The sequence below is a fragment of the Muntiacus reevesi genome, chromosome 3 (genome assembly GCF_963930625.1).
Source record: "Muntiacus reevesi chromosome 3, mMunRee1.1, whole genome shotgun sequence".
In the NCBI taxonomy this organism is placed as follows: Eukaryota; Metazoa; Chordata; class Mammalia; order Artiodactyla; family Cervidae; genus Muntiacus; species Muntiacus reevesi.
This window is the reverse complement of record NC_089251.1, coordinates 94,173,410-94,190,881: the sequence shown is the minus strand read 5'-3', so window position 1 is coordinate 94,190,881 and position 17,472 is coordinate 94,173,410. Positions and strand designations below refer to the sequence as shown.

General features: G+C 40.2%; 1 protein-coding gene across 5 annotated transcripts in view; it reads left to right on the top strand.

Moving 5' to 3' along the window:
- The window catches only part of TMEM182 (transmembrane protein 182), a 63,415-nt gene that overhangs the window by 2,065 nt on the left and 43,878 nt on the right, over window positions 1-17,472 (top strand). For 2 of the 5 annotated variants that reach the window (XM_065929654.1, XR_010662377.1), the window contains 3 exons: window positions 14,431-14,579; window positions 14,814-14,913; window positions 16,575-16,673. In XM_065929654.1, coding sequence (XP_065785726.1) covers window positions 14,448-14,579; window positions 14,814-14,913; window positions 16,575-16,673 — 331 coding nt within the window. In that variant the 5' untranslated portion in view covers window positions 14,431-14,447. The other 3 variants (XM_065929655.1, XM_065929653.1, XM_065929656.1) reach the window with 3 other exon arrangements.

Here is a 17,472-nt window from a genome sequence, read left to right as displayed (position 1 = left end):
TAAAGTAAGGTTAATGAGGTTGCAGAATACAAGATCAGTATACAAATTATAATTTTGTTCCCATATGCCACAAAGCAGAATGCAGTGGCAACCTACTCCAGTGTTCTTGTCTGGGAATTGCTAGGAACAGAGGTGCCTGGTGGGTGTAGAGTCGCACATGACTTAGCGACTAAACAACAGCAACAAATGCTACAGAAAGCAATTAGAAATTGGAGTTTAAAAATCATTTTGTAAACATGGAATGTGAAATGGGGATACATTTGACCAACAAATGTGCAAAGAGACATCCCTTTTTCTTTGGACCTGTTGATGCCAGTACTGCTTAGGGGTAGGCCAAATGGTAAACCTGTAACTGTTCCTATTTATGCCACAGCTTTGAAAGATGTTGCGTATCCCCACTGGTTAAAGATAAAGCTTACTTACAGATTATGAAAATTATAGATACTCTAAGCCCAGTGTTCTCACTTGAAATGAAAATCCACTAGATGTGCAGCATCAATATGGACATCACTTTTGTGGGATGTGGAGGCAAGAGAAACAGATACAAACATGCTAATGTTTATGCTGCTCATTGTATTATGAGTAATAAAGTCTTTTGTTTCTGATGCAGGCGTCTCATGTCTTCTGCTGGCATCTGTGAAACTGTAGTAAGCTAACTTAATTTTTAAATGGGATAAGATTAAAGACTTAACAAAAACCTGTACACTGAAACTACAAAACATTGCTGAGAGGTATGAAAAAGTACATAACTAAATGGAGAGATGTATACCATGATCATGAACTGGAAGACTGAATATTATTAAGATAAGCATTCTCATTTATAGTATGCTGCATTGGGATCCAACTGTTCATCATTTGAATGTCTGCAGATGAAAAGAATATACCAAGAGGTGGTGGGATAGGGGACAGTAATTTTGGTGGGAATATGTGATGCCACAACCAATTTGGAAAAGAGATTGAAAATATCTTAAAAAGGTAAACATACACCTACCATATGACCCAGCATATGAGATATTTACCCAAGAGATAAAGGAGCATATAGCCAAACAAGATTTTATACACAACTATTGCTACAAGCTTTATTTGCAATAGCCCTAGACTGAACACAACCCAGATATCTGTCAAGTGAATTAGTGAACAAGTTGTGGTATTACTACTTAGCAATAAAAATGAACTATGAATTCATGCTACATCATCGATGAATCTCAAAATAGTTATGCTGACTGCAGAAGCCAAATGAAGAGGATATGCTGTCTAATTCCATTCATATAAAGATTTTAGAGAACTGTGGTTTCAGTTCCAATGTGTGAAGAGCTTGGCGGTTGCAGCTCCCACACTGAAAAATAAGGGAAAAAAAGATGACAAAGTGAAAACCAGTAGCTTTTTAAGTCCACAGTAGCGTGTGCTCAGTCATATCTGACTCTTTGCCACCCCACGGACTGTGGTCCTCCAGGCTCCTCTGTCCATAGGATTCTTCAGGCAGGAATACTGGAGTGGGTTGCCATGCCCTCCTCCAGGGATTGAATCTGGGTCTCCTGCATTTCAGGCTGATCCTTTACTGTCTGAGCCATCAGGCACCTGGGAAAAGGATAATCAGACCACTCCAGCACCCTGTCTGTCTTTTGGTCTCACGTAATGGGAGGCAGGGAGAAAGCTAAGAAATGCTTCGGGAAGTCACCGTCCAAGGACTCAAGCTCACTGAAACAGAGATTTAATCATAAGCTTATAAAAGTACCCCCACCTTATGAAAATATAAACAGGGCTTTGCTATAGTAACAGTAAACTACAGCTGAGAAAGATGTAAGACAGAGACCCTATTTTAAAACAAGTTTCTAGGGTAGTTCAAAGGCAACAGAGATAGGGGGGAAAAAGGGAAAAAGAGGAAACTGAAGTCTCTGGCACCTACAGTTATGAAAATATTAAACACAACCTAGCTCCAACACATATTCACATAAAGCCTTATGCTAAAAGCCCCAGTACCTGAGTTTTTAGTACCTAATACATACATTCAACTTTCAGGAAAACAATTATGATTTTATTAGAAGAAAAATAGTTTTAAGAGACAAAGTAGGCATCAGAACCAGAGTCAGATATGATAAAAATCTTGTAATTATCAAACAGGGGATTCAAAATAACTGTGATTACTGTTAAGAGCTCTCATGGAAAGTAGACAAGATATAAGGACAGATGGGTAATATAAGCAGATACAAAATATCTGAGAGTGAATCAGAAGGAAATGATAGAAAGCAAGACCATTGTGGTAGAAGTTAAGATTGCTTTTGATGGACTCATCAGTGGATTGGACTCAGCCAAGGAAAAAATCATTGAGATTGAAATTAAGTCAATAGAAGATTCCCATACTGGAAAGAAAAGACAAAAAAAAAAAAAAAAGGGAAAAAAATCAGAATGTTGAAGAACTGTCAGTCAATTTGAAAACATATATACAAAATTGGGATACTAAGGCAGGAGGCAGATGGACACCCCCGCCTCCAGGGTAAAACAACTGGAGATTCATTCTCTATTGACCAAAACTCCAAGATAAGAATAGCAGGCAATTAAGGAAAGAGGCTGAACCCTGCACAAATGACATATTTCTCATTCCCAAAGTCAGGAGACCTTCCCAACCATACACACACAGAAAAGGCTTCTTGGAGGACAAAGGGGAGTCATGTCAAGGGATGTTCTACCTATAGGCCTTTTCAGTAGGATCCATCATGGCTGAGAGATGTGTGTGCACATATGGAAAGATCCTAAGATATACCAGATATAGACTGTGGTGGTGATTTAGTCGCTAAGTCGTGTCCCACCCTTGGTGACCCCATGACTGTAGCCTGCCATGCTTCTCTGTCCATGGGATTTTCCTGGCAAGAATACTGGAGTGGGTTGCCATTTCCTTCTCCAGGGGATCTTCCACACCCAGGGATCGAACCTGGGTCTCCTACATTGTAGACAGATTCTTTCCAACTGAGCTACCAGGGAAGCACAATATGGACTGTGAACCAGGCAAATCAGAATGATTGGCCACAGGAAACTGGGAGAAATGCCCCATAAAATTAATTCAAACTACCACGATGGCACAGCTCAGGGACTCTCCCTCTGAGTCTGCCCGTGTGTCTATCTACATGTATTGTTCTCATTTTCCTCCTAGTAAATACTTTACTTGCTTCACTGCTTTCCGTCTTTATGGAAATTCTTTTCTGCAAAGCTGAAGCACCAAAGACCTTGGCACCGACTGCTGGTCTAGTGGCTAGAATCTGGTGCTTGCACTGCCCCGACACAACCTCAATCTCTGGCTGGGAACCCAAGCCCCACTCCAAACTATTGTAGGTCTAGACCATCTGAGATCATATCTAGAAGAAGGGAGAGAGAACAATTATTTAAAGTAAAAATAGCCTCACATTTTCCAAAGTTAATGACAGGCAACTGTACACACAGGCACATGAAACTCAGAACAGCAAGCAAGCAGGATAAATAGCAACCCCCCCCTCACAAGACATATCATATTCACAAATGCAGAAAGCCAGAGAACAGCGTCACATTCCATTGGATCTAGAATTCAGCTAGATCAGCAGGATACCTGTTCATATCAAGATCACATTGACCTCAGTCTGGGCCATAAAATAGGCGTTAACGATCTCAAAAAAAGAGAAACAATATAAAGTATGCTGTGTACCCCCAATGGAATTAAACTAAAACTTGATCACGGAAAGTAACTGGAACACTCAGAAATATTTTGAGGTTAACAGCACAGTTCTAAATAACACATGGTCAAGGGTGAAGTCTCAAGATAAAGAAGCATTTTCAACTAAATGAAAATGAAAATACAACTTGTCAAAGTTGTCAGATGCAACAAACATGCACTTAGAGGGAAATTTACAGCTTTGAATGCATGTGCATGTGTCAGAAACAAGAAAGATCTAAATCAGTAATAAATGCTTCCACTGTAGGAAACTACAGTTAGAGCAATTTTATCTTCTTCCTTTAGAACCAACTCTCTGATCTGTATCACATCGCTTCTTCCTGAAGCCCTTAACATTTCTTATCTTCTGTGCTGGCAATGAATTCCCCCTGTTTTTATAGTATGGCTAGGCTTGATTTTCCCTTCACTTTTATTTGAGATGAAATGTGGGTTTTTAATTCAGTCAGTCCTTAAAAGATGTCACTCTATTGTCTTCATATCTGTATGTTCTCTGATGATGTGTCTGCCGTGTTCTAGCTGTGTCTTTTTCTTCTCTGGCCTGTGTTTAGTCACTCAGTCGTGTCCGACTCTTTGAGACCCCATAGACTAGCCCGCCAGGCTCCTCTGTCCATGGGTTCTCCAGGCTAGAATACTGGAGTGGGTTGCCATTCCCTCCTCCAGGGGATCTTCCCAACCCAGGATCGAACCCAGGTTTCCCTCATTGCAAGTGGATTCTTTACCAGCTGAGCCACCAGGGAAGCCCAAGAACACTGGAATGGGTAGCCTCTCCCTTCTCCAGGGGAACTTCCTGACCCAGGAATTGAACCGGGCTCTCCTGCATTGCAGTGGATCCATTACCAGCTGAGCTACCAGGGAAGCCCACTTTTTCTTCTCTGGCAGCCTCTTAAGATTTTATCTTTTTCTTTGATACTCAGCAGTTTGAATATGATCGGCCTACTTGTATGTTTTTTCTGTCTTGGTTTTAATCCTGCTTTATTTGCACTGAGTTTCTTTGATCTGTTCTTTGATGTGTCTCTAATTTAGGAACACTTTCAGCCATTATTTCTTCAAATATTTCTTCTTCCCCATTTTCTGTCTTGTACTTCAGTGATACAATAACATGATTTAAAGCTATTGCCCATTAGACCTTGAATGATGTGTTCGGTTTATTTTTTTCTTCCACTTTTTTTTTTTTTTAAATTTTAGCTAGAATAATTTCTGTTGATTTGTCTTCACGTTCACTGGTTTGTCCCTTGGCTGTCTTTAGCCTGCTGGTGAAATTGTTAAAGACATTCTCCACCTCTGTTACTGTGTTTTGAGGTCTAGAATTTGCATTTGATATTTTACTTATAGTTTACACCTCTCTGCTAAAGATGCCTATCTTATCTTACACGTTGTCTTTTCCAATATAATTTTTAACATCTTTATCAAAATTATTTTAATCCCATTGGGGTATAGTTTCAGCATCTATGTCATATCTGTGTTTACTTGTGATGATTGCTTTGTCTCTTCAGCCTGCATTTCTTTTTGTCCTTTTTTTTCCAGAACAATATCGTTGTTTAGTGGCTAACTCGTGTCTGGACTGTAGCCCACCAGGCGCCTTCTGTACATGGGATTTATTATTAAGATATAATTTGCATGCTACCAAATTGGTAGTTTTGATGGACATTTGAGTTGTTTCCAGTTTTTGGATATTATGACTCATTCTGCTATGGACGGTTGTGTACAGGTTTTTGTATAAATACATGTTTTCTTTTCAAAGTGGGGCTTCTGGATCGTTTGGTAATTCTATGTTTAAACATTAGATGAACTGTCAAACTATCTTCTAGAGTGCCTGCACCATTTTATATTCCTCCTGGCAGTGTATGCTGCTGCTGCTGCTTCTGCTAAGTTGCATCAGTCGTGTCCGACTCTGTGCGGCCCCATAGACGGCAGCCCACCAGGCTCCCCCGTCCCTGTGAGTATATGAGGGCTCTAATTTTTCCACATCCTCTTCAACATTTACTTTCCAATGATGGTGGATTTACATTTTCTTGATGGGAAGAGTGTAGGATTTTGTGTAGCATTTGGTGGTCATCTTTTCCTGTGCTTTAGGGTCATTTGCATGTCTTCTCTGAAGAAATGTCTGTTCAAACACTTTGCCCATTTCCAAACTGTTTATCTTTTTAGTATTGAGTTGTTACGGTTCTTTGTATATTCTAGATACAAGTCCTTTATCAGATATATAATTTGCAAATATTTCTCCCACCCTGCAGGTTGTTATCTTTTCACTTACTTGGTAGTTTCCACTGATGAACAAAAGTTCATTTCATTGTTGTCCCATTTATCTAATTTTTGTATTGCTTATGCTTTTCCTGGGTTATATAAGAAATCATTGCCTAATTCATGGTCATGATGAATATTTATACCCACATTTACTTCTAAGAGTTTTAGTTCTTACATTTAGGCCAGTAGTCTATTGTGAATTATTATTTTTTGTGTATTTTGTGAAATAAGGAGAGAGTGGGTCATGGCTAAAATGTCAAGGACACTTGGTGTTCTTATAAAAATCTAAGTAGTCTTTATTTTGAGCAATGTTCTATTTGCCTTTAGGGCAATTTCCTTAGACTTTAAATGTTCAGATGTTGAAATAGATTTCACGAGTTACACTTATTTCACTGGGGAACGGATCTGTGGAGCTGCCCAAGCTACCATTCTGGAAATAGAGCTCAAGCTGGTTTTTCTTGCTTTTTACGTGTCCCGTCATATTTTGTTGAAAATTTGGCATGCTGTATAGGACAACAGGTAGTGAAGTTATGCTATTAGTACTACACACACACACACACACACACACGCTTTTCCTTCGGCCAGCCATTCAGTGTGAGGGTATGTGTTACTCGGGTCCAGAGTAGTGTGAGGGTGGTTTGTCGTTGCCGTGGTGACCCCCATTGCGCCATAGGACCTCCTTTCTCTAGCGCAGTGCTTCTCACCTGAGGGTGACTCTGCCTCCTAGGGATATTTGGCGCTGCCTGGGGCATGCTGGGATTCGGGCTGTGCTGCTGACATCCAGTGAGTAGAGACTACAGGTGCTGCTGAATGTCCTACGACTCACAGGGCGGCACCCAGCTTCCACAACAGAATCATCCAGTGTTCGACGCCCGTGGCACCGAGGGTGGGGAGCACTGCCCGAGTGCTGCCTTATGTTTAAGGTTCGGGCCGGTTTGCCTCACCTTTCACTTGCAGGAAAGGAGGCAGAGTGCTCTTTCCAGCTTTCTAAATTTCAAGATGGAAATGGAAGTCTTACTGATTTTGTCACATTGTGTTATTTATTTGTCAACTGATACTGAGCTGAGGTATGCCCAGAGCATCTCACTCCTGACTTTGTTTCCCTGTTCTGGGATGATATTAGGGCCCCTTCCTTATGATCTTGTTTAACCTTAATTACCTCTTCCACAGGTCCTAAGTCCATGGAGGTTAATGGATCAGTAAGCCCACGGCTCCTAGAATAGTGCCCAGGACAAAGTGAGTGCTCTGTGTGTGCCCAAGGTGTTACTATTTTGTTGCTGTTGTCGTTGTTATTTAGCTTTTGTGCTATTTGAGTATCCTGGTAGGTTCTAACTTTATCCCTTTTGTGTGCATGCCAGTTGCTCAGTCATGTCTAACTCAGTTCATGGCGACCCCGTGGACTGTAGCCTGCCAGGCTCCTCTGTCCATGGGATTCTCCAGGCAAGAAAACTGGAGTGGGCTGTTGTTCCCTCTTCCAGGGGATCTTCCTGACCCAAGGATCGAACCCGTGTCTTCTGCATTGACAGACAGATAGATACTTTTACCACTGGGCCGCATGGGAAGCCAGCTGTATCCCTTAGCACATGTATGGTCAAATTAAACAGGACTTAAACAGGGACTTGGCTGAGCAGGACCTGAAGAGAAGGTTGAAGTACCTGCGGCGGTTCTGACTGTGTTCACATCAATGCAGCACCAGCTGTTTCCCCAACAGAGGCCTGGGGACACAAAGGTAACAGGAATGTGTCTCCCCGCCCTCCCACTCACTCCTGAATTGGAGTGTCGTTCCTCTGCGGCTTGACTTGAAGTGACTCACAGACCCTGGACTCATCTGAACCTTCTATAAGTCTCTTCTTGGAAAAGTCTTTGGAATGGAAATTTTAAAAGTCCATCTTCATCTTGATAGGTAAAGAATGACCCAGTGACAAAGGTTTTTAATGGGAAGGCAACATACCCCAGAGGCAAGGATAAATAAAAATGTCTTTCTATAAGTTAAGACTCAAATCATGTATGCAAGATTCACGCAAAGCGCTTTCACAGCCTAGGGACCAGAGAGGGGACTCTTCTCATTCACAAGACTTCTGGTATAGGGAGTATAATGTATTCCTTCAGAAAGAAATACAAGAAATCAAAGGGATGAGTAAGTTAAAATCAAAATTGCCATCATTAAATTTGTACTTGTTATATAATACATACATTCTTATAAGTTACATTTTTTTCGTTTCTACTTTCATATATCAAAACATTTCCCCTTTGGTCCCCAGTTTTGTTTTTGAAGTGATGTGTGTGTGTGTGTGTGTGTGTGTGTTGATTTTAATCGAAAGCAGTTTTAAAAAAAATAAGTTCCAAGTTTTTTCCCCCTTTCGAGAGTTAATGCCCTTCAGCACACTAATGGAATTCTTGGGGAACTGAACTTGGAGCTGGGCATCAGACCCTTTTTCAAAGTGGAAGATAGTTGTGTAATATAATCCCTTTGTGTGAGTTCCTTCTGTAAGTAGCTCTCAGTTCAGTGGAGTGTAAACTGCCCACGTGAATGAGTGAATGAGCCTGTGGATGGATCCTGATTCACTTACATTCAACGTAAGCTATTTATCAGAGCCTTAGTACTGGGATGGCACAATCTTAATTAAGGCTGGTCAGCATCAAACTCTGAAAACAGCAAATCCTTGCACTGCAGTATTTGTGTGATAAAAATCCCGATGGACTTTAGCGTATGGTGGAATGCAAACTTTATCTGCGGCCAGCAGATGGCACTGTTCAACCCAATTTAATTCAACTCAGATGGCTATTTGGTCAGCCAAGTTTTTACTATGAAAGTGAAAGTCGTTCAGTCCTGTGCGGCTCTTTGTGATCCCATAGACTATACAGTCCGTGGAATTCTCCAGGCCAGAATACTGGAGTGGGTAGCCATTCCCTTCTTCAGGGGATCTTCCCAACCCCGGGATTGAACCCAAGTATCCCACATTGCAGTCGGATTCTTTACCAGCTGCGCTACCAGGGAAGCCCAAGAATACTGGAGGGGGTAGCCTACCCCTTCTCCAACGAATCTTCCCGACCCAGGAATCGAACCAGGGTCTGCTGCATTGCAGGCAGATTCTTTACCAGCTGAGCTACCTACTGAGGACCTACATAGGGCGTTGTGCTAGGGTTAGGGATGTAGCTGTAAGCAAAGACAGAACCTCTATCATCGCCCCCCCCAAAGTTTATTTGTTGTTTCTATACTACGTGCAGGATGAGAAGGCTTGTAAAGATAATCTCGTGAAGTTACAGGCTGTGGTCCTATTGCCACATTGTTGGATTGGGGAGGAAGCAGGGAGCATGACATACAAGACCCAAGAACCACAACACAAAAGAGACTTAAAGAGGTCATTAGGGTCACAGAGACCTGTGGTGATGGTTCATGGGCAGTGAAAATCTGTTTAAATAGTGATCAAAGGGAAACGATTGATTTTAGGGTCATCACTCAGTCTATTGTCTGTGTCTAGGACTTGGGACCACAAACCTTTATACATAACCTTTAGGGCCTGGTGTGTTTAGAACTCAGAATTTGGGGGATTTTGAAAAAGTAGCAATATGTGTGTGCTGTACATTACCTAACACCCTCACCACCACACCCCCGTGGAACCTGGTGAGCACTGTAATCAAAGGCGTTTGTGCCTGTGCAATCAAATGTATAAGAATTCATACTGTAGTTTATATGCATCCTCATGCCAATCAGGTTTGGTTTGCTGAAAGCTTTTGGTTTTCAGAAATTTTTAATGTTGGAACGGCAGACAAAGATTGTGGATCTATAACAGTATTCCAAGACAAAAAAGAATTTACCCTCAAATCTCCACAAAACCACTTCTGTTTCTGAAAGTTTGATTTCTTTATTTATTTACACATTTGTTCAGCACTTTTGGATGTTGAGTATTGTCATCCCTGTATTTTTTTTAAGAATAAAGTAAACCAGAATTAATATTTTTTTGTAGAATGTTTAGCTAGCTTCAGTAGATATGTTGAAATTAAGACTATTGCAATATCAAGATTGGAAATTATGACCTTAGAAAAAATGTTTTGCTCCTTATCACTCACAAATTAAACATGACTTGGGATTTCTGTTAAGTTGTAGTGTGTTTACTGGTTAAAAAAAAACACACAGTTAAGTAAATAAAAAGACATTGAATCAAAACAGGCAAAGTCTTCCATTGTTTATGGTCATCTATCCTTTGGTTGTCAGATTTTATTTAATTTGTAAAAAACAAGGGAGGAGTTTGCCATACTACATTGGAATGCTCATGATCTTTGTATTCTCAAGATTTTAAAAGATGGATTGAAAAACTGTTTTAGATTGAGAAATTAATTTAAAAATAGTTTTTGCCATAATTTCTCTCAGAGACAGCAGACTCTAAGTGGGATATTATTTCCAGGAAGTCAGGAGGACCCCATACAGAGCTCCCCATACTTAGCTCTGGCCTTCTGTATGCCAGCAGGAAGGTCTTTAACTCCCACCCAGAAGGCCTTTAGATGCTGAACTTCCTGCCCAAGAAACGGATTATTTCGTATTCTACCAACTGAAGGCTTATTTGTACTCAAGGCGTCTAATATGCTTAGGATGGTGTCTGCCACAGAGCAGATGCTCATTAACATTAGTTACTATTATTCACCTCCGTTTACATTTCTGACAATCAAGGTCTCCCAAGGGGTTGAACCTGAGACGCCATGCTTGTGCCTTGGCGGGTTCACTGTGATCATCGTACCCACAGGAAGTAGACTCAGTGTTCACCACAGGCATGGGCACACACAGTGGTGATGGAGTTGTCCTGCCACAGGGTTACTGTGAGTTGGGGTTAGTCGCTAAGTTGTGTCCAACTCTTGCATCCCTGTGGACTGTAGCCTGCCAGGCCCCTCTGCCCATGGGATTCTCCAGGCAAGATTCCTGGAGTGGGTTGCCATTTCCTTCTCCAGGGGATCTTCCCAACCCAGGAATGGAACCCGGGTCCCCTGCACTGCAGGCAAAGTCTTTACTGACTGAGCTATAAGGGAAGCCACTGAGTTGAGGTCGATGCTAAGGTCTGTCTGTCTCCCCGCATCTCCCGGTCTTTCACTAGAAAAGAGATGGAAAGGGAGAAGATCCAATGTCTGAATTTGTGAACACATCACTGGAACACAGCAACTGTTTAACAATTATGCTGGAGCTTAGACATTTTAAGCTGCTGGCAGACCTCAAGGAAGAGATAACTGAATGATCTCTGGGAATATTTTAGGAATGGTGGTAAATTAGGTGTTTCAAACGATAGGCAAATGGTCTAATTTTCTAAAAAAGAAACATTTTGACCCCTGGATGGTAAATTCTATTTTGTTTCTAAAGAAGAATCGACAGTGGAGTTTTTAAAAGATGGTTTGTGATTATCTGCAGAGGAAGCACAGACTCTGCTAAAATCCTTCTCTACAGGTTTCACAAAGAACAGGCAAGATGAGCGCTATTTCTTACTGATGGATCACCAGTTAAATAACTCAGGCTGTGTACTTAACATCACAGCCAAGAGTCATAATACAAGTAGATTTTTATTTTATTTTAGTGCTCCATATATGTCAAGCACTATGATAAACGTTGAGGATAATGATAACTGTGCTAAAGGAGTTAAGTTTTATGAAATCAGAACTAAAGTTTTATGAAATCAGAGCTAGTCTCTAGTATTTTTCTCAAATAGTTGCCCATGAATGAATGGTTGAAAACAATTAGATTGGTTAATTAGTAGCTGCTTTGATATACATACACACACACACACGTGTGTGTGTGTGTATGTATATATATACACATTTTTATAATGATGCTTATTCACTTTTGGATAAACCAAAAATGGTGAAAAAAATAGTTGATGAACCTCTTCCAGAAAGGTGATATTTTGTGTGTGACAGAGATAAAAATTGAGATGAATTGTAGCAACAACAAAATCCCACACTCTTTTCTACTTATTTAAAAAATCTAGTTGCTTGTATATATGTGTGTGTTTGTGAATGCATATGCTAAAGATTTGGTATTAATGCATAGGTTTTTTATCATAAGCCATTATGATATAAATAAAATGAATTAAAATTTTCCTATAAAGGTTCCTCTTCCTCTCCAAGTAACAACATTGTCACCTACAATAAAACTGCATGATCACAACTACTGTCATCTTGGGAGGGAGTGTGTGGGTGAGCAGGAAGAATTATTTGGGGTGACAAGAAGCTTATTACTATAACCTCTATGCACCTCATTCCAATGAATCATTTTTTCCTCACTAGCTCATGAACTCCTCATGGTCAGGGCCTGTGTATCTAATAAAATGCCTGGACAGTCACAAGCTCCCAATAAGCACTTCTTGAAGATGCATTCCTCCCACCCATCCCTCGAAAAACCCCTTAATTTGATCTTATATTGCATTAACTATAGAACAGCATCTTTAATAGCTTCCTACTGCTGCCGTAAAAATGTAACAATACAAAGTTAGTGGCTTAAAACAATATGAATTTACTCTTCTGCAGTTGCAGAGGTCAGAAATCCTCAAAGTCAAGGTGTTGGTAGGCAGCACTCCTTCCTGAAGGCTCTTGGGGAGAATCTTTTTTTTTTTTTAACCTCTTCCATGCTCTACAAGCTGCCCACATTCCTTGGCTTGTAGCCTCTCTCTTCCATCTTTAAACTGGCAAGTCTCTGACTTTCTGGAGTCACATTTCTTTCTCTGACCACTGTCAGGAAGGATTCTGTACTTTTCTTTTAAGGGTTCATGTGTGTAGATTGGGCCAACCTGTATAATCTAGGTCATTGCTATGTAAGGTAATGTATTCATAGATTATGTGGTTATGCTTAGGATTAGGGTGCGGACATCTTTGGGAACCCATTATTCTGCCTATCGGGGGCTTCCCAGGTGGCTCAGTGGTAAAGAACCCACCTGTCAATGTAGGAGACGCAGGAGACGCAGGTTTGATCCCTGGGCCAGGAAGATGACTAGAGGAGGAAATGGCCACCCGTTCCAATATTCGTGCCTGAAAAGTTCCATGGAGAGAGGAGCGTGGTGGGCTACAGCCCATAGGATCACAAAGAGTCAGACACAACTGAGTGACTGAACATGCACACGAACACACACACATGCAGACACACACACAGGATTTCGTTTCTAAGGACCCATCCCATGTCAAACAAAAGTGGTGAAGGAAGCTGATAGAGGTCAGATGCCTGTTCAGAAGATGCAGAGACCACTGTTACAACTGAATACAAAAGACAGTAATCATTAGAGACAGTGAAAGTTTTCAAATATTGCGCAAATACTTAAAGAATTCTTTCTGGCATATTTAGACATGGAGTGAAAACAAAGAAATGAGCTAGAGATGCTGGACATGAAGAATGTGTAGATTAATTGCTCTTCGGTGACTTGTATGGGTGTCAAGTAGGACTCCCTATTTTAAGGAGGTTGAATATTTAAAATGAAAGAAACAAAAGAAAATGTGGGCTGTATTTTCTCATTTTAATATATAAAATAATATACTTTTGAGACTTTTTTCATGAATCTACTTTGGGGATGATCATTTGAAATAACTTGTACAGGATCTGGGAACTGCAATTGATGTCAGAGCATGTGCTACACAAAAGTACTTTGTTCTGCTTTAAGAGTTTATGTTACCATATTCTTGATCTTTTAAATATACTTATGAATTTCTAGGTTGTGATCCTGAACTGTACTTGGTGTTATGTTAGGTCAGTTGACCCACTATTTTCTATTCCAAAAATATCCAAAAAGAAATTAATTGCAATCCTCAGAGGACCTCACCAGGCTCCTCTGACCATGGAATTCTCCAGGCAAGAATACTGGAATGGGTTGCCATGCCCTCCTCCAGATCTTCCAGACCCAGGGATCGAACCCAGGTCTCCTGTGCTGCAGCCAGTGTCCCGCACTGCAGGTGGATTCTTGACTGATTGAACTACTTACGCCTTTTCTCCAGTTATATCCAGGAGAGGTCTTTGTGGGTTCCTTACACCTGTGACGTATCTACCCTTGTAGAGGGTCCTCAGTGTCTGCAGAGTTGTCATGGCTGTTCTGGATCAAGAGGAGCCTGTTCAGACACTTAAGACTTTGGGCCAGTGCTGGCAGGGACCTCACACAATTCCGTCATCTTTCCACTTCTCCGGATTGCCCCACAGCAATAAGGATGATTCTGGCCAGTTCCTGATACTACCCCCTCCACCATCAGGGGAAGGTCAGCTATTTTTTGATCCCCTGGGGAGAGAGGCAACTCCTCAGTCAGTATCCTAAAATAGCCTGCCATTCTCAGCTGCGGGGCTGGAGGCCCTCCAGGGGAGCGCAAAGGCAGCAAGAATCCACCACCCGTGTGAGTGGGACTCCGCTGAAACACCAGCTAAGAGACGCTGCTCAAGAAGATCCTGCCTGCTCAGAAGTCTTTATTCTTTTTTTTTTCAATTGAGGATCTGGGTGTCCGCTCTCATTTATTTTCTTATTTTATTTCAACAGAAACCAGTGAATTGAAAATGAGGCTAAACATTGCCATCTTCTTTGGGGCTCTCTTTGGTGCTCTGGGGGTTTTACTCTTCCTGGTGGCTTTTGGATCAGATTACTGGCTTCTCGCGACTGAAGTGGGAAAGTGTTCAGGTGAACAAAATGTGCGTTTCTTCTTCAAAATGTTGTCATACTTGGTAACAACGATAGCCTTACATATCTTCTGAGAATCCAAAAATAGCAGTGGAATGTCTATTTCTTCTCAGAAGAGATATGTAGAAAGCTAATGACCATTATTATTTGGGAAACAATACGTTGCTTAAAAAATTTCCCAGATGTAATTATTCAGATTGTGTTCCTTGTATTGATACCAGTTACTTCATTTGTGTTCTGTACAGATAGAAAACGTCACTTTCCACCATGAAGGATTCTTCTGGAGATGTTGGTTTAATGGGATTGTGGGAGAGAATGATTCCAATATCTGGCAGTTCTGGTACAGTAAGTACAATTCAGCTTTATTTCCGCCCCCCCAACCCCAACACCTGGCTTTTCAATAAAAAAGAATAGTTTCTTATTTTGGGGCACATCACTTACAAAACAGGATGGGATTCTTAGCTGTGGAATCTCAATGGGGTATCTTTCAAAGGTTCCTTTCCAAGGTTACTGATTCCTTTTCAGTAAACAGAATTGGCTATAGAAATAATTATTTTATTTTTTAATATAAAATTGCAGTCAGTATTTATGGCAGAATTGGACAATCCACTATTTCTTCGCCCACATTTAAAATACATCATCCTTAACAAACAAAACAAATATTATCTATAGTATGTTTTTTGAGTGTCTATTATCGCTATGTTGCAAATAAATGTTTTTATTTTGGGGGCTATAAATCCTTGAAATCACAAATTAAAAAATTCAGAATTAGAGATGTATTATTTTATAGTAACAGCTTCAAAATTTTAAAAAAATCTTTTTTTATAACAAAACAATTATGAGCAGTGACAGATGAAAGCTTGCTCTATTAAGGCTTAAACCAAGTTTGTGGGCAATATCAAGAAATGCTTTGCTTTTGATGTTTCCACTCTCTTACAGAAACTTTCAAGTTCTTTTTTGAAATAGAATAGCTCCTTAAAAAAATACAGGTGCATTCTTTCAACCGTATTTTCTATATTGTTGTTTATCTTTGAAAATCAATTCACTGAAAATAGCTAGCCTTTATCTTATTGCATCCAACAATGAAAGAACTGTTTATTACCTTCTGACTTACTGTGGGTTGAAATTATTAGTCTTCTTATCAAAACTACTCCTGTGATAAATCAAAGTATGGCATTTAAACAAGTCAAGATTATGGAGTATATCATAAAAATTTGAGATCACAGAAGACAGGCCAGTAGTAAGTTGTCATATATTAAAAGGAACAAAGTCATGATGAAATGGCATTTTGAGAGAAATATTTCATAGAGTTTATGATTGTCATTTGGGGGAGGAGAATAAGCATGCGATCTGCCTGCGATGAAAATTATCTAGGCTTTGGTGAAGTGAAGTAAGTCAGACTTTGCAAGAGGAAGAGTTTGCCAAGACTTAGAGAAGGAAAAAATATTTTACTCCTTAAAGGGTATATGATGAAATCATCAAGATTTCAAACAACATTAAAGTTCTTTCTTGTGGTTTCTTCAAATGCTAAAAATAAACTATAATCATTAACTTGTATGGTCTATCATCTACATCTTTTCCCTGAAAGTGGAATATAGAAGAAATTTTGCATTAGTTAGAACCAATCATAGTTAGATCTAAATTTATTAGATTTTTAAACAACTTTTTTTTTTCTGTGCTGGTCATTATGTTAGGAATTGGAGAATACTGTTGTAAAAATGAATGAAATCTGGTGATTTCAATTGTAGGTGATATTAAGGGCATTCTCTCCACTGAATTAGGTCATGAGCTAGATGTTTTAGATGAATCCATTTTCCAGGTCTCCTGTGCTATTCCATATGAGACTTTTAAGGAAATTCCTCCCTATTCAATAATTCTCTGAGTTTGTTGATCTGTAGTTCTATTTTGCTTGTGTACCACCCACAGCCTGTATTTCTCTTCTACTGGGAACAAGTCTTCATGTAGCCTCTCAGTAACAAATACCTCTGTCTTGCCTTCCTTCCCAGCCAATCAGCCCCCATGGAAGAACTGCACCCACGCTTACCTATCGCCATATCCCTTCCTGAGAGGCGAGCACAACTCCACCTCCTATGACTCTGCAGTGAGTAAGTAGTGGGTCCTCAGGGCGCCTCCAGAAGGGCGGTCTTTCTGAAACACTTCCCACACAGCAGCTTTGTGGGCAGTCAAAAAATAATTTATAATTTCAATGTGTTTTTGATAGCAGTTATATATAAAATAATAAATAGGATGTCATTTTTATTTATTTATCTTTGATGTGGACTTTTTTTTTACAATCTTTATTGAATTTGGTACAGTATTGCTTCTGTTGTTTGTTTGTTTGGCCGTGGGGCATGTGGGATCTTAGTTCCCCGACGAGGGATTGAACCCACACCTGCTACTTTGAAAGGTGAAGTATCCTCCACTGGACTGCCAGGGAATTCCCAAGATGTCACTTTTAAACTACCATTTATAATCTTAATAAAATACAACTTTGGTCCAAAATCAAAGCCCATTTGCTTGTTGCTTGTCATAATTTTTTGTAAGTGTGTTTGTTTTCTGATATGAAAAATAATGGTATTCTTCAGGAAGATGGGCTTCCCAGGTAACTCAAATGGTAAAGAATATGCCTGCAATGTGGGAGACCCAGGTTCAATCCCTGGGTTGGGGAGATCCCCTGGAGAAGGGCATGGCAATCCACTTCAGTATTCTTGCCTGCAGGCTACAGTCCACGGGATCGCAAAGAGTCGGACACGATTGATACACACACATCAGGAAGAACTGATGTAAATCAAGAACTGATGTAAATCAAGTTTAACTGATATAGAACTAGTCTTACAATGGAAAACACTGTAATATACACCCTGATTTTAAAACATTTTTGCCATTGTCACACATAAGAATGTG